Source organism: Culex quinquefasciatus, chromosome 2 (genome assembly GCF_015732765.1).
Source record: "Culex quinquefasciatus strain JHB chromosome 2, VPISU_Cqui_1.0_pri_paternal, whole genome shotgun sequence".
Lineage (NCBI taxonomy): Eukaryota > Metazoa > Arthropoda > Insecta > Diptera > Culicidae > Culex > Culex quinquefasciatus.
In genome coordinates, this window is record NC_051862.1 from 153216480 (window position 1) to 153239154 (window position 22675).

The window sequence follows — 22675 nt, forward strand, 5'->3', positions numbered from 1 at the left end:
TGTAATAAATAAAAGACGTACCCCTTTCCAGATGTAATATTACCCTGATTTTTTTTTATTGTGTACAGTACTTGTTCGGTAGCGTAGCCCAGTTATTGAATGCTGCTTGCTAACTTGGCTAAACGAAAAATGCCGAGGGGACCACCAATGTTTTCTTAATATAATACAAAAATAAAAAATTATTAAAAATGTTGTTCAGAGCTAATTTTTCATGTTTCCATGAATTGTGACTTAAAAATTTTAAAATAACTTAAATAAAACAATGTGTTATATATAACACTTGATTTTTACATCCATTAATCCCTCGGTCACATTGATTTGTTTTTTTGAGATAAAGCTTTTTAAGTGGACTACAGCTATTGAGCGCCCAGGTCAAAAGCAATCCAGTTAAAAAGGCCCAGTTACTGAACAAGGAATGCATTTTTTTTAACTGTGGAATTGATTTTTAAAATCAACTTTTTCACGAGATATTGATTTCCTAAAGAAACACTATTCAAATCTTTTTATTACTTTTTTATATGTTTTGGGGACATAAATGCCATCTTTTCAGAAAATTCTAGAAAGCACAAAACATCTTTGATTTAATAAATGTAGATTTTTGGAAAATCTTTAAAAAGCAAATTATTTAACTTCAATTGTTAATGTATAATAAAACTTGTAATGAAAAAAAAAATACTTTGGTATAAATTGCACCGTTTTCAAGTTCTAGCCATTTTAGGTAACTTTTTTGAAAAAGGTCTCGATTTTTTTTATTTTGAGAGCTAGTTTCCACGTTTCTCAATTTTCGAAAAAAAAAAACATTCTCGATAAGCTGAGAAAAAGCCTTACATTTTGTTTTTTAACTCTGCTTACACGACCTTTGGTTGCTGAAATATGGCAATGCAATGATAAAAAAGCAAAACTTAGATTTTCTCACCGAGAACTAATGATGCGATTAAATTAAATTTTAAAATCAGGAATATTTTTCAAAAAGAGCTAACAACACTTAATTTAAACTTCACAAAACTTTAATTTTCCGAAATCGCACCAGATTGATGATGAACAATGACTTCTTTGGGCATACGGAAGGCACCCAAAATGTTTCAGCCCGATAATCACAAAAATAATATCTGAAAAAGGCTTATTTCGTTGAAAATTTCTAACAGAATTATTCTTCCAAACTGCCTTGGTTAACAGCACTCAGAAAAAAATAAATTTAAAAAAAAGTAATTTAAAATAGTTTTTCTAAGTACTTGTTTTTGAGTTCTAGAGTTTTTTTTAAAGGTCCTATAAGCTATTTTGGTTTATATGTTTATTAATAATAATAATAGGTCCTTAAAAAAAAACTCTGGAGTTTCCGTTTTTATGCCATCGTTTGTTTTTGGATCTCTTATCATAAATTTTCTAAGCTAATTGAGAATTATGTATTAATGTCATTTAATATTTTCTTCGGTAATGCCATTTCATGGAAAACGAAGAAAGTTATGCCTAGTTAGTTCACATTTTATGCACTTGCGGTCACCGGCGTGATACGTCTCATCATCCGGGGCCGGTAACGTGATCATCAGACCACAAAATTAGTATTCTTGTCATTAGACCGCCCACGTAGACCGTCCAACAACCTACACGACGATATCCCTTGCCGGCAGTGCAGTAACAATTTTATATCGCCTCCGCCACATTTTCCACGAAGCCTCGGCCGTTTGCTGAAATCCAAGATTTACTATCATATCCGGCCGCGATAAAGTGGCACGTGGTGGTGATGAAATGCTTTTCAAAAGCCATTTGGATAGGATTACCTGTGCGTGGTTGGGGTGGTGAAAACCGCGAAGAACTAGGACTGAGTCGCTTCTCGTTGAGGAAAAGTGTAATCTAGCCATAGTCTAGTAAAGCATAGATTTGTGTGGATTCCCACAGAGCGTTTCGTTTGCATCGAGGATAGTTTTTAATTAAACTTTGCAGACTTTGATGTTTCAATTTAATGCTCGGAAACACACAGAAAACTAATTTGTAGCGCACTAAAAGTAATGGTACCTGCACACTGCGACAACCATTTCTGCATAATGCAGTTTTCATCACCATAAATTGGGGGCGATCTGCGGTTTTTGTGTATAGAAGCCTTTCATAACTCGAGATGCAATTAATATTCTCACACTCGTGTTTGTACGGACGAAAAACCACAATGTTGATGTTGACAGAGAGAGAGTCACAAGAATCGGATCTGTTGTTGGTGAACTCATGTTGCGTACGCTGTGAAGAGCAGACACGCGTCAACTTGGCTCAGCAGATGTTACGGTGGCCTTACTTGGTTAGGACAATCAGTTTGTTTGTACATTATTAACCAGCCATCAATCAGCATGTTCTGCACTGTATCTTCTGTAGAACACACCCATTAGACAACATAGCTTTTTTGCGATTACAGTGTAACTGCATGTCAATGTACAAAATGTTGAGACACTGAGAGAAACTTTGGGGTAAATTTGCTAAGAAATCCTCATGATTTAAATTGTTACATTTAGTTTTTTTCAATTGTTTGAAATTTTGAAAATAACATTTGTAGGGAACAAAGTCCTTTGTGAAATTTTGCATGCATTCAAAAGAATGTCACCAACCATATTATGCAAGTGTCTGTTCCGTGTGTCGTTCCCTCGTAAGTTTGTTTTCGTTTGTAAGAAACGACGCGAATCAAGGGAACACACGAAAACGGAAATAGATTAAGTTTGCTAGTGCACACACACACACACACACACACACACACACACACACACAGCACAAACATATTGGAAGAGCGATAAGGGAAATGTGATAAAACTATGTGAACCTTTCAGCGAGACATACGAAGAGGTGTTTGTCTGTGTGTGTGTTTGTAAATGTTTACAAGTTTGTACTGTGGGATCTTACTTTCGTTGAGTTATGTTTTCATTCGTGTATTGCCTGGCATTACGGTCGCATTGTTTGGAAACTCTAGCGCAGTGGAATGGTTATTTATGGCCGGTTTGCCATGTCCGTTTGATTCTAATGAGAACAGATAACTTTTTGGCAATGCACTTGGATAAATTTTGTTTACACAATTGTTTTTTTAAGGTTGAACTTTTCTTTGGAAATGAACTCGAGTGCATAATTCTCTCGGCAATCTCGAGCATTATTGTCTCTGTCCGTAAACGGTATCATTATTCTCTGTTCGAGGCCATTATTCTCTTGTACGAATGCTGCCGAGTTTTGGGTGTGAATCGTAAAATTTATGCCCCTATTTTTGTACATTGTAATTTAATTGAACTATCATTTTTTTACCTGTCAATCTCATGCATAAAAACAGATTGCTACCCTTATTTTTAAACAGAAAGAAACCCACACCCAAAGTATAGGAAAAATTGTTAATAATAAGGAACAACTTTTTGAAAGGGCTTTAAACACACATTTTTAACAACTTTCAATGCTGGGCTAGATTTTAAGATTTCGAAATATTATTTATTTGATTCAAAGATCAGAGCACTGTTTTTAAAAATTGAAAGACTCAAGAAAAAAAAAACTAACTACCGTGCTCAAAATCGATCCACTTCAACGAATCATTTCTCTGCGGTGAGATAATTCGATTTTTTTCACTTTTTAAAGATTTTTTTCATATCACATTTTTCATGCCAATAAAAATCGTGTTTTTTTTTTAATAAAAAATTAAGCATAGGCTCGTAACATCAAACACGACACGGCGTGTTTGCTGGGCAACCTTAAGAAGAAAAAATAGTCATCACTACTTTCAAAAGTTTCTTATAGGAAATTTTCTCAGCTTTCCAATGCTTCTAAGAGCGAAATGTTTCATCGGGAAATTTCTGAGATATCTCTATTTTAAGTTTTTTCTTTTAAAATCCTTCATTCATTGGAAACTTTTAAATAACAGTCCAGGAAACTTGTCAAATGTTGTGTTTCATGTGTCTTTTACTCATCAAAGTGTGCAAAATAAGACAAGAAATAACAATGTAGAAGGTTGCAAACCGCTAAACATTTTGAAAATTATGTTTAAACCGAATTTTTGAATATGTGGGATTTATTCAAATATTAAAATAATAAAACCGTATTGAAATATTATTTTTACAAGAACAAATAGATTATTACATAATTGTTGTGTACAAATAACACCGATCTGCTCTGATTCAGCTTTGAATTAGCTGATACAACCGAAATTTCTACAGGTTTGAGATTGATAGGGTATTATAAGATTTTTTATGAATAAATATCATATTTCCTTAATCAAACACTAACTAGTTGCATGGATACAAAACATGTTTAATACTCGAAATTAAACTGCAAATTACTGATGCTAGCTTTAGGAGAAATACTTTTCATTAGTATGAAATGATTGTTTTAGTTTTTTTGTATTGAATGATCAAGGAATTAGCAATATTTTAGAAGTTTATAAGACTCTCATCTTCAATCTCATCCTAAAAAAATATATATGTCTTGATATTTGTTCAAATAGTTTGGAAAGAAAGTTTCTGTTTGATTTTTTTTTATTAAAATATTATTTAATTTATGTTCAAACAAAAAAAATTTTTGTGACGGTGTTTTCAGCATTCTGAATTGGAAGACTCAAGTTTTATTGCTACTTTTAAGTGCATTTTCAACAGAAAACATTTTATAAAATTTTATCTTAATTTTATACTCATGAAAATATGACTTTTGAAGCTTGCTACAGTAATATGTAGTATATTTTCGATTTCAAATCATATTTGTATTTATGATCCTGGTTAATGTTTGCTTAAGAAAATATCAAATTTATTCATTAAAATTCAATAATACCATTAACAATCACAAACCTGCCAAAGTTTCGGTTGAACAAGCTAAATCAGAGTAGACACGTGATATTTGTACACAAAAAAATATGTCATTATCAAATAATTCTTGTAACAAATATATTTTTACACTGTTTTATGATTTTAATTTCTGAATAAATCCCATATATTTAAAAACTTAGACAAAACATAATTTTCAAAATGTTTAGCGGTTTGCAACCTTCTACAAAGTTGTTTCTTGTCTTACTCATCAAAATGTGCTACATTTTGATGAGTAAATGACTCATGAAACACATCATTTGATAAGTTTTCTGAACTGTTAGTATAAAGATTCAAATAAATAATAAAGGAATTTAAAACCAAAAAACTTAAAATAGAGATATCTCAGAAATTTCCCGATGAAACATTTCGCTCTTAGAAGCATTGGAAAGCTGAGAAAATTTCCTATAAGACACATTTGAAAGTAGCGATGACTATTTTTTTCCTGATAGGGTTGTTCTAGAAAACACGCCGTGACGAACAAAAGCTACGAAGATTAGCAGTGACGTTTTTAATCGGTTTCTTGCACGGGTGAAATGCAAATTGTTGCACATTATGTTTTTTTTTTGCTGAATTTACACTTAATTTGCAAAATTTCAGAGACAAATTTGGTTAAAAATTTAAGATTGAATTTAGTCATGGTGTTTTGTTCAAAAACGCAAAAAAGGTTGGAAAAATAGTGAAAATTTAAAAATTTTAACCTTTAATTTCACAAAAAAATATGTATTTCGTCACATCTATTAATAAACGCAAGAATTAGAAATATTTCAACTTTTTTTTTAATACATAAAATAATATTTTTTCGGAAGGCTAAAAAAATTTCACAAACGTTCCTTTTTTAACATAGAAAATAGGTAGTTTGTGAGATACTGGTTTTTTTTTAAAAAAAGGCTATTTGGATAAGACTTGAAAAACTTCATTTTTTTACTCTTTTTCTTTTGTTCGCTATATTTCAGCAACCAGAGGTGCATCCTTCGAAAGTCTGTTTCTTGGGAATCAATTGTCTAATCGATTTGGTGTCTTCGGCAAAGTTGCAGGCTTATAATTTTAAATTTTTGAATTTCTGTTTTTTTTTTATTTTTGAAAATTTTTATCATTGGTAGCTGAATTTCCATTTATTTATTTTTCGAAATATTTGATAGCCTCTGTGTTTCTTACAGATTTCAGCCTTAATTTGAGCAAATTGAATTTATTACGTCAAATTGATCATAAATAAGGTTTCTTTTAATGCTCCACTTGGGAAAAAAATCCAATTTAATTTTGTTTAACTGAATTTTATTTAACTTTTAAGAAAATTTATATAACTTCGAGGTTTAGTGAATACAGCTCAGCCTCGATTATCCGAAATTTTGATTGTCCAATGGAATTGACTTCGGATAATCAAATCACGAACAAAAAACTTTTTTTCATTTTTTTATTTTCTTGCTTTCAACATCAAATTCGAGTTCTGGGACCCCATTTTAGTGAAATATAAATAGTTGATTGCCTATTAAATTACAAAATGCATTTGTTTTAAATATTTTATCACCGCCATCTTGGATTTAATAATACTAAATCATTTTAGAGTAGTTCAAGGGTCATAATTAGGTTCAACAATCAGAAATAAGGCAACAAAAAAATATGTTTCGTGATTCGATTATCTGAAGTGAAATTTTTCCAAGGCCTAATCGAGTCTGGACTGTAATATGTTCCAAGTTTGGTAAAAATTCTTGAGAAACTGATTTTTTGTTTAAATAAAAAATATTATTTCTTGAAATTCCGCCGTGAAATTAGATACTTTTCATGTAATTCCTTTTAATCTAGAACTTTTCAGCACTGAAATGGGTGCTGAAAAGTTGAACTTACTTTTTTTACTTTGCACTAAAAAGGCATCTTTTGAGCAAAACATTTTTTTGCTGAGTTATTAATGTTTGAAAAAATATTGACTTTTTGACTTGCAATCGTAAACAAAATTCTATGCTTTTTTAAGTGCACCGTTTTCGAGTTACCGCTTCAAGTTCGGTTTTGAGAAAAAAAAAAAATCGTTCTCAAATAACATTTTTCTTTTTCAGAAGTGTCAGTAACTCTTATTCTCATCATTAAATATTTTTACCGAAATTTTCATGTTTTATTGCTTGCTTCAGAGTCTAGGCGGTTAAACGATATTTAGTCTACAAAGAAAATCAATGAATGCTGAAATGAAAAGATTTAAATCTCTCCATTGCAAATTCCAAGTTTGACACGCTATGTCGTCCCAGACTAAACAGTCACAAATCATCCGGGCTTTTTTTGTTTGCGTGGAAAGAGAACTCCATTCAAAGTTCAATTATCAAGAAGCCATAAATCACCGAAAATCATTTGAAATTCTGCATTCATTCCCCGAGGGTATTGTCTGTTGACCACAAAAGGCGTAGGCACTATTTCTCGGCGCCAGTTGCAAATTTGATATGCAAAAATGTTTTTTTTTTGCAGTTTTGATTCAATGAACATTATTAGTGAAAATATATAAAGTTTAACTTACTTTCTCCAAAATCCACCATTTGCGCAATTATCAGCAAACATATCACAGCCGGTTGCCACCGCCGGTGGGGCCTCCTCCTTGGGCGGCTTAAATTATGCATTTTTTTTCGTTCGTTCTTTCGCCACAAACACACAACTGTGCCTGTCAAGTTTAGAAACTTAAGTACTAGTTTGTTGCGCGACAGTGACAAGCCGCACACACAGACTCTTGGTTGGTTGGTTCTTCGTTAGACTTTCTTGGACTTTTTGCGCGCAATCGACTTCCGCTCCGGGTTTAAACTTTTCTCCGGCAGCATCGTTTAAGAACTTTTTTTTTGCTTTTCTCACACTGTTTTACTTCGACACTTTTTTTTATTGCTTCCTTAACTCACGATGAACTCCACGGGCTCAAGACAGTAATGGTTTGGTTTCAGGAAATTTGCATCAACTTTTTCCGCTGCTGCTGTTGGAACTTTTTGTACGGTTTTCTTTTTTTCGCGCGATGATTTTGGACCGCTTGGCAGGAGGCTCTCCCTGAATGTGCTGACACTTTTGATTGACGGTCCAAAGCTTGTCCCAGGGATGATAAGTGACCAAGTCTGGAAGTGGGAAAGACAGAAAAAAACGGAAAGAAGGAAATTATTTTTTATGGTCACTTTGCGTTGGTCGTAACGAAAGAGCTCGCCTGAAATTGAAATATGTTGCGAGTATAGGGGTAAAATGTCGTGAAATTGACAATAGAGCATTATAAATAATGGAAAACATGAGATGAAACATGATTAAACTAAAAAAAGAAAAACATGAAGAAATACAAAATTGAGATAAGAGTTGTTACAAATGATAAACAGCCATTCAGAACTTAACCCCATTCATTCAGAGAGTGGTGGCACATTAACAAGGAAAAGTGTTATTGAGCATTGGTTTTAATGGTTTCTTTGACGCGTAACTTTATGGGCCGAGTCCATATCGAAACATTCCCAATGGTGAGTTGAATCATCTTCCCACCCTTCTTGGTTCGACCAATAGGAAGTAGAAGCCACAAGTTTTATGACCTTTGGGCGATAGATTTCAATTACCTACGCCGGGCATCGCAACGGCAATCAAACGCAAACTGCTATTTACTCAGCTGCCGATTATGGAGTCATTCGATAGAGAGTAGGAATATTTATTGGTTTACTGGTTGGTCCCACCGAGCACTTATCCTGAATAATTAATCGCTGAGAGGGGAAGTGTGACTGCATCGGTTCAGGCGGAACAAATTTGCGACAAGTGAGAAAAGTTTTTTCATTAATTGAATTTTCACAAAAAATAAGGCATTATCTCAATCGCGCCGGGAGAACCCCGTTTTGCGTGTCACCATAAATCACCACCAACAGGATAATTTCATTACCTTGACATGTGCTTGTTTCGAGTGTCGTTCCCAGGGCAGTGGTGTTACACGGAGGAAATTGGGACGGTCAGGTTAATTTCAAAAGTGTTGTCTTATCAATAAAATTCTTTTATATAGTTTACAAGCCTTACCCGACAAAACTTCGTCTTGTCATTTTTTCGTTTGTTGACGTTTTTTAGCTTTTTGTTCAGCCTCCTGTGATCAAAATTTGATTTTACGCAACTTTTCCCATATAAACTGCAGATCTTCCGGAATCGGTTCCAAAGTGGCCAAAGTTGTAACTCTTTAGCGTAAGAACCTTCCTTGGGCTTATACGAACCCAACGTAGCAAAGAGTACCTCGATCCGACGTTCCGTGTTGAATTGATTCGCGTTCGAACAAAACCGTCGAAATTTTTTATATATATAGATTTACATAAGATACTTAAGCCTTCTATCGGATGGGGAAGTAAAACGTCGGTCCATTAGCGTAAAAAGAGGTTTTTAGTGACTCACCACACATAACCTTCGGACGCCTAGAAATGAGCAGAAACTTGCAACAGAGACCACACAAGACCCGGGTGTCGTTAAAGTGGATTGCTTTGCTTTTACTTAAGTTTTTTGAAGTTTTTTTTACATCTAAAAAAATATTTTTTGAAAAATATTACTTACTTTAAAACATATGTTTCATCAAAATCTTGTAAATTTCTGTAAAAAATTGTACAATTGTACAATTTATTAATTTATTTACTTTGATCCCGACTATACGAAACAAATATTTAGTTGATTAATCTATCTTGTTGAAACAATTTTACACGTTTTTAATGTGATTGGAAATAGGAAACTTAATATTTTGTTTTGCGGTAGAACTCAAGGAAAACTGCAAAAAAAGATATTCCATACTAATTCAAAAGTCATTACGAACCATTTTTCATAAGTTAAGCGTCAAACACATTTTGCACTTAAAAACCTTCCACCTCGGGATTCGAACTCATGACATTTGGATTACGAATCTGAGTGTCTAACATCTGAACCAGTAAGACCAAAATTCATTGACATTTTTTGTATTGAGTTTGAAACAATTTATCATTAAAGTTGCCCTTTATTTAAAAATAAAATTACGTCATTTTTCAAAGTCCAGTCCAGACTCGATTATCCGAAGTTTCTATTATCCGAAGCTCGATTTTTTTTCTTTTTCTTGTTTTAAACATTAAATTCGAGTTCTGCAACCCCCTTTAAGTCCAATTTGAATAGTGTATTGCCTATTAAATAATAAAATTCATTTTTTCAATATTTCAACACCGCCATATTGGCCGCCATCTTGGATTTAAAAGTTTTAAATCACTTTAACGTAGTTTAGGGGTCATACTTAAGCTCAACAATACAAAATTAGGCAACGAAACAATTTTTTTTTTCGTGATTCGATTATCCGAAGTTTTGATTATCCGGAAAAAAATGTTTCGAGGTCTTCGGATAATCGAGTCTAGACTGTATGTGTCCTCTTTTAAACTATTTTTTTTAAAGAAAATATTGTAATTGAAAATGAAGTGCATGTATTGAATACCGTTTTCATATTCATTATATTTGTGAAATTACAATTGTCTCCAGCCACAAAATGATCAACCTCTTTCCTCGACCTTGTCCAGACTGTAGTATATAAACTTCTTAAAAAATAATGTATGACCTGAATTCAATGTTTGTTGAAGCACGAAAATTGCAATAAAACTTTTATTTTATTTTTTTGCAATTTGTATAGTTTTGGATTTGTTTATTTTATTAAATTTGGACCAATTGATTAGAAGCTTTTTTGAACAAAACTATCGATAAAATGTATTCTTTTGTCCTCTAATTTTAAATGACTAAAATAACAAAAATCCAGATATTTCAGAAAACTTTTATGAAAATTATAAAAACATAAAAAAATGTTTTTCCAATAATTTGTATGACGAAAGCCAAATATCATGATCATTTAGTTGAGAAATTGGTCTATGTCACAATTGTTTGCGATATTCGGGAATCGATGATATCTTCGTTAATCTTCAAAAAAGGACAGGTATTTTTTAACGTGTCACGTTTCATCTCTAAAAGTTGCCGTAAAATCGAAATTTTACCCGAATATCCTATATTGATTTTGTTTGTGCATGAGAGATAAGATTAAAACTTTTTTTTTTGAATTTTACTCTTAGTAGTGAAAATGCTTCAATCAAGGGTCCTGATTTCAGTTTCAAAGATCAGAAATCACTCACTCGCCGAACGAATCTTTGCTGGCTGGAGTGCTCAACCATTCGCGAGCGAACACGACACGCTGGCGACCAGTGGCTTGCTTAATCGCTTCACTCACCGAAACAAATACTTCGTGAATTTATTTTCCTACTCCGTCTGTTAACCCGAGTCACACACGAATATGCTCAGAGAGAAGAGAGCCTAAAAAAATACTAGCGCAGCGCTCACTTGGACTGCACTACAACAGTTTACCGTCAATTAGAATCTGGCATGGTGGAAATTTCTGCCAAATGTGACTTTGATGTTGTGTAAACAACAAAATTACAAAATATTATTGATATCATTGATTTTAAGCAATTTCTTAAACGATCAAAGCAAAGCCGATCGCAAGCTATTATCAGTCAGCTTTGAGCGACTTAACGAAATCGGTCTCTCTGAACCATTCACTGCACCACCGATTGGAGTGAGTGCGAGAGCAAAGAGAGAGTATTCAGTAGCGATCGGTGTGGATGTGACAAACGGTAGGAATACATCAGAGCAGTTTTTCGTCGCGCTAGATTTGTACTCGCGAGTGACTGAGTTTTTTGGACCCTTGGCTTCAATATGTGTCCAATATTTATAAGATATAAAAACAATCGCATCTTTAGATATTTTTGATTAAAAATCCATTAGTATGGTCACATTTTGTTGAGAAATTTTACGCCAATTTCTGTAAAGAGAAAATCTTGGCTGATATTTTTTTTCCTCGACGATGTTTTCGTACCATCTAATACTTCTGATTCTGTAATATTTCCTCAAGTGCAATCCCGCATGCGGTATCGGCGTCGCTCTAGTAAAACCACAACTATAGTGGGGTAATAAATCCGCACGCGTATACGGGAGAACACACATCTCTTCACTCTCCAGATCACCCCCGGAGAAGTGGTGATAAATTGTTTAAATCGCTTCCATCGTTTTAAAACGATTTTCCGTCGCGTCGAGGAGCCGTCCACTAAATTACGCTACCTGATTTGGAACGAATTCTAAATTGAACCGCCGAACCGTCGTCGTTTGGTCAAGAGTCGGATCGAAGGACGACCCTTCCAGCTGCGTAACGACAACACTTCTTCCAGCTTAATAAATTGGATGAAATCAGTCACCGTCGGGGTTTTTTCTGCTGGCCACCATCGAACAAGCATTCAATTACCCCCGGTCAGGACAAACATATGACCCGATGAGCATCAGCGGCCCCCACTTCAAGGGTAAACTGTCAACAGTTGGCTTTCAGTGGTAATGACTGCCAGTGTGGGTCATTCAACGATTTGCGATTTGCCTTGCTGACGTCTATTTGTGCTACTCTTTGTGGTATGGATTTTTATTTTCCTTTCATTTGGTCCGAACGAGAAAGTCACACGCTGATAATGTCATTTTTATTAACGGTGCAAAATATATTTCGAATTGTCACGTCAACTTCCGAGGAATTTCGCGACCACGCAGCAAAATAGTTGTCATTCCGAGAAACAAAATGTCATAGATCAACACGTTGGTTGCGGGTTAGTTTTGTTGTCTTGTGTGTCATTTGGTGGGGGAATGACTATTTGTTTAACTCATGATTGTATTCTGATTAGCCAAGACTCACACCTTTAAAGTATTGACAACTTTTGAGTTTGAATTTCCTAAACATTTTTTTTAGAAAAATAGTGCATGAGCTGTATTTAGCTACGGCTCGTTCAGATATTACGGAACAAAATACATAATTTTTAAATTGTTAAGATTTATTTGATTTTCATACGGTACTAAGATTTTGAAAAATAGTTTTTTTTTTTCCACAAATTGAAACAATTACTTTTGCACCAAGCGAGCATAACATGGACGATGTAAGGCGAAGTAGCGGGTCGTCAATTTTGCTCTAATTTCGCGCGGCGGGTGCTACCGCGGCCCAGGCTGTGTGTCACTGTGGACAGCGAAATGTGTGGTCATTGGCCACAAATGGATTAGTGTTGTGCCAAGTCACACTCATCAGCAGGTTAGGATTACGGGGAACACGCTTAAAATGAGTTCCCCTAACTTAAATGAAATTTTCATTGCCTGATATTGTTTATGAAATGCAAATATTTGTTTGACAGTTTACACTGTAATTGAAACCGAAACAAAATTAAATTTAATTAAATTTTGCGTGTAAATAAAGTTATCATTCGGTGGCACACGTGGACGAAACATGAGAATTGCATTTCATTCCCTTTTAGTGCGGCTCTAGTGGCATATACTAACTGTTGTTGAGGATTAAGGGGGGCACAGCATGGGCCTAGGATTAAAAATCGATAGTCGCAGCATATGGAGGGGCCTTTGTACAGAAATGAGAGAAGGAACCGCTCTACCACAGCAAGGTCATCTTATCCGCCTGATAGGTATGCAATCGTTTACTTGAGGGGAACCACTAGGAAAACTGTTTAAAATTATGAATTTGAAAATTTAGGTATCTTAAAATGAATTGAAATTGCCACATTTCAAAATTTGATTCCATTTTCTAGAAAGAAGTTTCAGCAACTCAAAAAGATGTTATTGTTTTAAGGGTGCCCCAAGGAAATCCCCCTCCCTACTTAGGGGAGCGACCTTTGCACTCTTGAAAACTCTCTGCCAACAACATCTTTCCTGGCAGTCTTCTGGGTTGCATGTATGGTGCGTTTTCGTTAAAGAGCCGGAAAAGTGCAAGACGTCTGGGAGGTGCGAATTTTCCGGCCAGTAATTGAGGGGTTAAAAGTGGCCTCCGGGGAGCAATTTGCAACATTTTATGCTCCGCCGGTCTTGTGATGGGGATTTCTTGGTTTCCAGCGTGAAGTTGTGAGTGGGTGTCGTGCCAAAGTGAAGAGGTTTTATGGGCCCAGGATAAGATCGATTTTATCGTCAGGCTCATGTGTGGGGGGTTTTTTTTGCGGGTTACTTTCGTTGATGGAATTTTAAACGGGTTGAAACAATTGAGGCGAGTGAAGGTTACCATAAATATTTAGATGGTATAGATTTCTTCGAATGGTATAATATACAAACATTAACACTTCCTTTTCAATTGTTTTTTTTTCAAGCAAGCCGTAATTTGGTCGAAGCAAATTGAACATCCTTCTTCCAAGATACCAAATACCACACAAAAAAAATCCGATGGTAAAATCGCATGCAAAAGCATGCACATCACCTTCGCCAAAAAAGACACTTAATATTACACACTGCATGTACAATGTTTGTAAACACAAAAAAAAGTAGCAACCGACTGGATTCAAACCCAGCACCAACAGTAAAGACTGGCTCCTTAGCCCGCTCGGCCATAAGACCGATGAAGAATGGAAAGGATGAACGCCTATATCAGCCTGACATTTCGGTCAAGTAGGTTTTCCATACAGATGGGCTACATAATTCAGGATGTAATATTACATAGAATTTCATAAAATAATGCAAAATTAATTTTACACCAGGCCTTTTACACGCAGATGGATCATTACTTTTTTTGCTATACATGTTTGATGATGGATGTAAATTTTCATGATCTTTTATGTAACACATTTTTGGTCAAGAGTGAGGAAGACATCAACCACATAGGTGGATTAATTTTTCATTTCAATTAAGCTTGAAGTTAAACAAAAAATACCTTCTTTCACCAAGAAAACATTGAATATTTTAATGGTCTAAAGATTGAAATATATCTTCTATAACGCTAACTCACATACATTTAAAGCAATTTATTCACTAATTACTCTAGAATTAAATACTATCCAGTGAAAACGATGAAAAATGGTTGTTTCACTGCGACTAAAAATCAATACTAATTATTTTAAAACTTGACCCTGTTGCCACTCTATAAATAGCCATCGCAGTGCAACAAGATATGTCTGTTCGGTCCTTCGGTCCATTTTGCTTCCTGTCTGTTAAAATATTTACATTACACTGGTATACTGCCCATGTTCGCATAAATGTCCCATATGCAAAAACAGCAAGCTGAGAAAAACGCTAAACAAGTTTGTCCCACACATAAGGCTACGTGTTAAGTTTTCACGAAAAAACTGGATTTCCTCCTGATTTCTAGAACAAAGTACTGGATGTTATAGGCTCTTTTGAAAGAGCACACGATTTTGAACCAAACTGCATCAATAACTCAAAAGTGACGAAAATGCATATGGGACATTTATGCGATCATGGGCAGTATACTACAAGTCGGTGCAAGAAAAACAGTGATAAATCATTACTTCAAAACCTATACAGCGACAGCATCTGGTTGGTCCGATGGGACAAAACGTCAAACCAGCTCAGTGCCCACGATTGGCCAGTGCTGTTTGTTATGCTTTCTCTCTCTTATCACACCGGGCCCTGCTCAGCATACATTGTATGTTGAGTTGCATGTTTAGGGTAGTTGTAGGACAATTTTTTTGTGGTCAAAATGGCATTTTTGCCCTTGTATTACTGGTAGTTCGTAAGGTCCAACATCGACACCATTCCCCTAGTTGACATTTATCGCACATATGTTCAAGAGCTAACAAAAGCAATGTGTACGACGAAGAAAAAAACCGTCAATGTTTGCCTTATTGGACCTTGCTTGGACCTCAGAGGCTGAAGACACTTCACGGAGGACCATCTGTTGCATCCATCGCTCCCACACAAGAGTCCGTTGACGTTGGCCTTATCTTCGGAGACGAAGACGCCGACGAGGACAGTGATGTAGAAGTACAGCCGAGCTTAAACGCCTGCACGATTAGAGCGAAAGTTCAGCCTTCAAGGAGGTCGTCGCCCAAGTGTCACACGCGATGATCGGCGGTACAAACGAGCCTGAATGGCGGCTGCTGGATCCCTCTTCTTTTATGCAAATTGATCTCAAACGACGGCGTGACAAATTTCAATTTAAGCAAACCGGCGTTGAATGCAGTCACAGCTGGAAAGAAATTTTCCTACAGGCCTCGCGCCGACTGTCTCACACACCTTCCATTAAGCTTATGCACATATTTCATGAATCATTACGGGCTCTCTATGGGCACAAGTGTCTCGGCCAGATCGCATGGTGGAGGGTTTTCCCCGTTATAATTACGAGTTCCAATGATCTCAGCTTGAAATGTGATTTCGAACTTCAACAAAGATCAATTCTCGTAATCTGTATATTGATAGAGGATTAAAATGATTAAACATTTAATCTCTAGGAACCACCCTAGAGCAGAGACATATCAGCGCACAGAGCGATATATAGTTTATAAGTTAGTTTTAAGGTATCCCTTTTCCCTTTTGTACATGTAGGACCTCCTACATTTGAAATCACTGAATAGCGAAAGCTACAATATTTCATGAATAAATGAAAGTTGCTGGTATTTAAAATTGAGGTGAAAAGTCATCAATTGTGATTGGACACTCAATAATATTTTAACTGAATGAATGTACATGGAAAAGAAAAACTGAATAAATACAAATTAAAAAAAAAAAAAAAAAAAAAGCGCACAGAGCGAGAAGCTAATAAAATGCAAATATCTGATTGTGGTCACGCCTCGTCCGGGCAATCTAGATTACCCACAGGAGAGAAAACTGTGCGATTTTTTCCTCCCGTCTTTCTCCCACTTGCGACAATATTTCATAGTTTACAGCAAACAATTCCCCGCGTACCTAAGTGGCACACTTTGAAAGCATATGGATTGAATTATATTATATTACGGACGCCAACGGATTGTTATCAAGGCTTATAGCAGTCTGATGGCCATGGGAGGAGTGGGTCTTTAGGTTTGGAAAAATCGTTTAGATAAAGTGGTTTAGTAGTTTAATCTTGATAAAGAACTGGGTAGGGATTTCGTATTTATTTCCCTTGAGAGCTGTGTGATAATTGAAGGTCACTAAATTAGTAGAACCTTGATTAGTTAGATCAGTGGTCCTTAGACAGCTTAAACTCGTGGGCCGTTTTGGTATTTGCCGTAGCATCGCGGGCTGCATGTGAAACAAAACATAACAATTACACAAATTTGTAAAATGTCAATGTTTTTTTTTTGTTAAATTGTGTTAAACTTTCATTTTGTCCAACCTTTAAATTTGATTTTCAAATGTAATGATTTTTTTCCTATTTTAAAATTATCACAAAATTCCCTTCCAATATATCATATTTAAATGAAATTTCCTGCGCAAACAAAAAAAATTAGTTTGAATTTACACTTAAACAAATTTGTAGGTTTTTGGAAAGTAATCCTTATTTAGTTCTACAAATATTTTTGAATTTAACTTTTTTTTATTGGCTTATAACATTTTTCTTTTTAATGATATTTTTTATTATTTTAAATGAATTTTGAAACTTACATTTTCAGAATATGATTTGTTTTAATTCTATTAAAAATTAAATCACAAAAAATATTTTTTGCTGATACAGAGAGTGTTTTGGCTGGAAGAAGCAATAATTTTCCAGTTTTATCTCTGTTAAGTTTAAACTGAGATATAAAAAAGCATCATATCATTAAACAAATAAAAAATAATAATAATCCAATAGCATATTATTTGAAGTGTTATTTTTCGTTTATTATTTTAAAATTAAAAAAGTAAATTTGACTTACAACTAAACAATTTATAATCAGCAAGAGTTTTGATTTTTGGTATCAAATTTTATCTTTTTATTATTTTTAATCAATGTTTAGAATACAGGAATAACAATAAAATTAAATTGAAGCCTAATTTAATTGTCATTTTCCTTTCTATATTTATTTGTTCGGATAGTTTAATTAAACTTAAGGGGTTACATACATGTGAATTGGCAAAAATGTCAAGGGTTGGTATGAGCACACACTAAGTTTTTTTATTTGTTTTCAGGGCATTAAACTATACATTTTCATCTAGCTATTTTAAGTTAGCAGTTTCAAAAAACGGGTGCCACGATATCTCATATTGATATTGACCAAATCGGCTCAAAATGTTGGTGAAGACTCACTAAACGGGTCCCGTGTGCATGACGAAGGCCGATTCTCAAAAAGTTTATTAAAAAAGAAGATAAAAATATGTTTCGGTTTTTCATATAAAAAATCAACAATTTTTGCTTTTTGTAATTTTTTAAAAACCTAAATTTCGAAATCGGGATTCGTCATGCACACGGGATATGTCTTGAGAGTCTTCACCTCAAATTTCAGCCAATTTGGTCCATCCAATCTCGAGATATCGTGGCACCCGCAAATCTACTCGGTGTTTTAAGGGGTTACATACATGTAGAAAATCACAAAATTTCATATTACAGAAAATTGAGCAAATCCACCAAAAACATGATTTTCAATCACTCCTGAAAGTTTAATGAAGGTATTTCTTGATATAACGAAGTAAGAAACGATTTAAGCTCAAATTTTTGCCATGCGTAAAGCGAACTGTCAAACTTTGTGAGCGTTTTTCTCAGAACTCCAAGTCGATTTACGGGTGTCACGATATCTCGAGATGGGATGGACTAAATTGGCTGAAATTCTGGGTGAAGACTCTCAAGACATATCCCGTGTGCATGACGAAGCCCAATTTTGAAATTTTGAATTTTCAAAAAATACAAAAATAAAAAAACTGGCGATTTTTTTATGAAAAACAGAAAAATATTTTTATCTTTTTTAAATAAACTTTTTGAAAATCGGCCTTCGTCTTGCACACGGGATCGGTCTAAGGAATCTTCACTAAAATTTTGAGCCGATTTGGTCGAAGCAGTGTTGAGATATCGTGGTACCCGTTTTTTGAAACTGCTAACTTCAAATAGCTATATCTCGGCAATGATACTACCAAATGTCTTCAAATTTGTTTAGTTAATAAATGAAAATGTATATTTTAATGCCCTGAACACAAGTTTTGAAAAAAGTTTAAATGTGTGCTCAAACCAACCTCAGACATTTTTGCCTATTTACATGTATGTAACCCCTTAAGAAAAACGCTTGACGGTTAAGTTTGACGGTTCGCTTTGCTTTAAACTTAAATCGTCTTCGGCTCACTGGAATCACATATCTTTATGAAACTTTCAGGAGTGATTGGAAATCATCTTTTGAAAGGATTTAATAAATAATAGTCTGAAATATGAATATTTGAGATTTTTTACATGTATGTAAACCCTTAAAGTTGCCTCAAATAACCAATAAACAACAACAACTTTGGATATTGTTGTAACATTCCCAAATCATACTTGTTATTTTTACTGTTATTTTGAAATTTTTCAAGTAATTTTAGATCAAACTTAAAAAAAAACTGTTCCACTTTTTACAATACTTGTTTTTAAGCTATAATATTTATTTATTTTTCGATTCAATTGTGGTGTACTTTTTTGAGCATTTGCTTTCAAAAAAAGTACAGAGTACACTACTTAATTACATCGCTGGTAGGCAGTTGGACTAACAATCCAAAGGTCGTCAGTTCGAATCCTGGGGTGGATGGAAGCTAGAAGTTAGTGAAAACCGGTAGAAATTCATCAGAGCAGATTTGTGTTCTTGAGTTATTCGGAGGATTGTGAGGAAGGCAGAGTCCAAGTATCCAACTATATATGTTAAAGGCCAATAAAACATAAAATGGATTATTTTGAAAACACTACATGAAAACAGCAATTAAACCCCGCTTTAAATTCCCAAACAATCCTGCGGTAATAAAACCAAACGATTGAACCATGACCAGCAGTAGTGGGCCTGCACTCTTCCCCAGCGGCCCACCAAGTCATTCGTGAAAAGGTGAAACAATCGCCGTTTAAAGGAGGGTGCAATCATTTCTCGGAAGCAGCAGCAAAGTATTTGATCCGAACATCTTGCAGGCATTAGTCATCATCCCAATCACTTTTAATCGTCCGTCGAAGCAAAAACAAATCGTCAGAGCGAAAACCGGAAAATCAATCATCGCCATATTGAGCTGTGGATCTTGGCTGCGTAAGCTGGTGTACAGTAGTCCTGCTGATTTTGATTTAATTTTCAAATAGTTGATTTCCGCCTGATTCTCAACTATGAAAAAAATAGAACTTGTTTCGTTTTATTTTTTTGGAGGTGATCGAAAACATCGACACCACTGTCTTCCAAAGGTCTCGTGATCTGGTTGATCGCTACCGATACCTGCTCGAAGCCTTGATTGAGTTGTTCCTGTGGCGTTCCGTTATGGATAGACCACCTTCGGGCGTCATATATGGGTTCCAGAATTGACCGCGTGTGCTCCAAGGGGCACGCCAAGGAATTTCCGTCGTCTGGCGCAAAAAAAAACCGGTCAAACTTCCTCCAAGAAATGATGCACACCCCAAGACGTCGTCGTCAGCAATCTCTGAAATTCCATCCTCAGTGCAACTGAATGCGTTTCGGTTTAAGATGTGGGCGCGGTGAATATGATACTTGTTCAAAGAGGGGGTGCATCACATTTGAAAGGGGTCTAGTGAAACTCAACTCTTGGGATGAAACGGTTCGATTCACAGTGTGTGCCTTTCAAGTGGCACGCGCAATCGAACCTAAAAATAGTCGCTTAACGAAAATTTATTACCAACAGTGCCAGAATTGATTGCGGTCGCGTTCTGAGTTATTGATGAGAAGGGCAGCAACAATCTGTGCCGTACATTCGAGCGGATTTACGACCAAAACTTGAGAATATTTCAACCAGTAAAAAAATCCTTTAAAAAAGTTATCTACTCGACACTTGAAAGTTCATCCATCACAAGTACGCAGTAAAGCGAGCGATTCGAGGAATGTCTCATTCTGTGGAGATCAGTGCACTACATGCATATTTAACAGCTTAGAGCTGGGGCACTACTGCGATGACAGACAGACTAAAATGTTACCCTCCCAATTGTGTTGGGAGGAGGTGAGTTCGGTGGCAGGATTACGAGGGGTAAAACCAGCTGATGAGAGATCGCGTGTCTAGGAATGTGTACGCTGTGCTCATGAAGTAAGCTACATTTGTACCGGCTTTAGCTGGTCTACGTACTATCTTTACCTTGTCAATGTAAGTCGACTTTGGTGGATTAAGTGCGAGCTAAATATAACAAACAGGTGCGTGTGGGAAGGCAGACATGTAGTCTTCCGAAGACGGCGATCTTGTTTCTAGGTCATACCAAAAGATGACAGCAAACTGGTACTAATGTTGCTTGTTTTCTTGTTGTACCGTCAACTGGGGCGGATCGGGACTATTGACTAAAAAGGGATAGAAGTTATGACACCATTAAAAAGCTTTAAATCTGTAAACCAATGTCTGCTCTAATCCAACCAATCAAAACTATCAAAATATTGTGCAAACACATGGCTAAAGGAATGGTCCAAATTTGCCCAATGTGTCCCAATCTTCCCTTAAGGGGTTTCATACATGTAAATCGTCAAAAATGTCAGAGGTTGGTATGAACACACATTTTTTTTAAATCCTTTCGCAGGGCATTAACATATGCATATACATCTATTAACAAAATAAATATGAAAACATTTGGATGTACCATTGCCTAGATATAGTTATTTTAAGTTAGCAGTTTCAAAAAACGGGTGCCACGATATCTCAACACTGCTTTTACTAAATCGGCTCAAAATTTTGGTGAAGACTCGTTTAACCGGTCCTGTGTGCATGACGGAGGCAAATTTTCTAAAACATAATTGAAAAAAAAAAGATAAAAATATTTGTATGTTTTTCATATAAAAAATCATCTGTTTATGATTTTTGTATTAAAAAAAACAAAATTTCAAAATCGGGCTTCGTCATACACACGGGATATGTCTTGAGAGTCTTCACCTCAAATTTCAGCCAATTCGGTCCATCCCATCTCGAGATATCGTGGCACCCGTAAATCAACTCGGTGTTTAGAGCAAAACGCTCACAAAGTTTGACAGTTCGCTTTGCGCATGGAAAAATTGTGAACTTAAGTCTCTTACTCAGTTCAGTCACGAAATATCTTCATGAAACTTTCAGGAGTGATTGAAAATCATCTTTTAAGTGGATTTTATAGGTTTTCTATAATAAGAAATGTTGTGTTTTTCTACATGTATGTAACGGTAATATGTAAATGACAGTAATATGTAAAAGAAGGAAATCTATCACTTAAGATTTGTAATATCTAATACGCAGTAAAATATTGTGTTAATTTGGAGGTGGGAGAAGTTATCTAGTAATGTACTAAAAAGTTATCTAGTAAAGTACTAAAACTTGAAAAACATCGCCACTAGATAACTTTTTAGTACAGAAGTTATCTAGTAGCGATGTTTTTTTTAAAAACATAGAATTTACTAGATAACCAAGCTACTAGATAACTTCTCCAATATTTTAACTTACTAGATAACTTCGGAACATTTTTCAATTTTTTCTGAAATTACTAGATAACCATGCTACTAGATAACTTCTCAAAAAAAAATTCGTCAACTAGATAACTGAAATTCAACCAATATTTTTTGGCTTACTAGATAACTTCTAAAAAAAAAATTCAGATATTTTTGGCTTACTAGATAACTTCGGAATATTTTTTAATAATTCCTAAAATTACTCGATAACCAAGCTACTAGATAACTTCCAAAAAAAATTAATTATATTTAGCTTACTAGATATCCAAGCTACTAGATAACTTCTCCAAAATTATTTTTAAATATTTTTAGCTTACTAGATAACTTCGGAATATTTTTTAATAATTTCTGAAATTACTAGATAACCAAGCTACTAGATAACTTCTCCAAAAAAAATGCAATGTTTTGGCTTACTAGATAACTTCGGAAATTTTTTTAAATAATTTCTGAAATTATTAAATAACTGAGCTACTAGATAACTTCTCCAAATTTTTTTTAAATTTTTTTTAGCTTACTAGGTAACTTCGGAAAATTTTTAAATAATTTCTGAAATTACTAGATAACCAAGCTACTAGATAACCTCTCCAA

At 34.8% G+C, this 22675-nt stretch overlaps 1 protein-coding gene across 6 annotated transcripts in view; it reads right to left on the bottom strand.

The window, feature by feature from the left end:
* The window catches only part of LOC6044540 (vascular endothelial growth factor receptor kdr-like), an 84099-nt gene that overhangs the window by 23801 nt on the left and 37623 nt on the right, over positions 1-22675 (bottom strand). For all 6 annotated transcript variants that reach the window (XM_038251487.1, XM_038251490.1, XM_038251489.1 and 3 more), the window contains exon 2: positions 7306-7882. In XM_038251487.1, the coding sequence (XP_038107415.1) occupies positions 7306-7405 (100 nt within the window). In that variant the 5' untranslated portion in view covers positions 7406-7882. The remainder of the gene's footprint in view (positions 1-7305; positions 7883-22675) is intronic.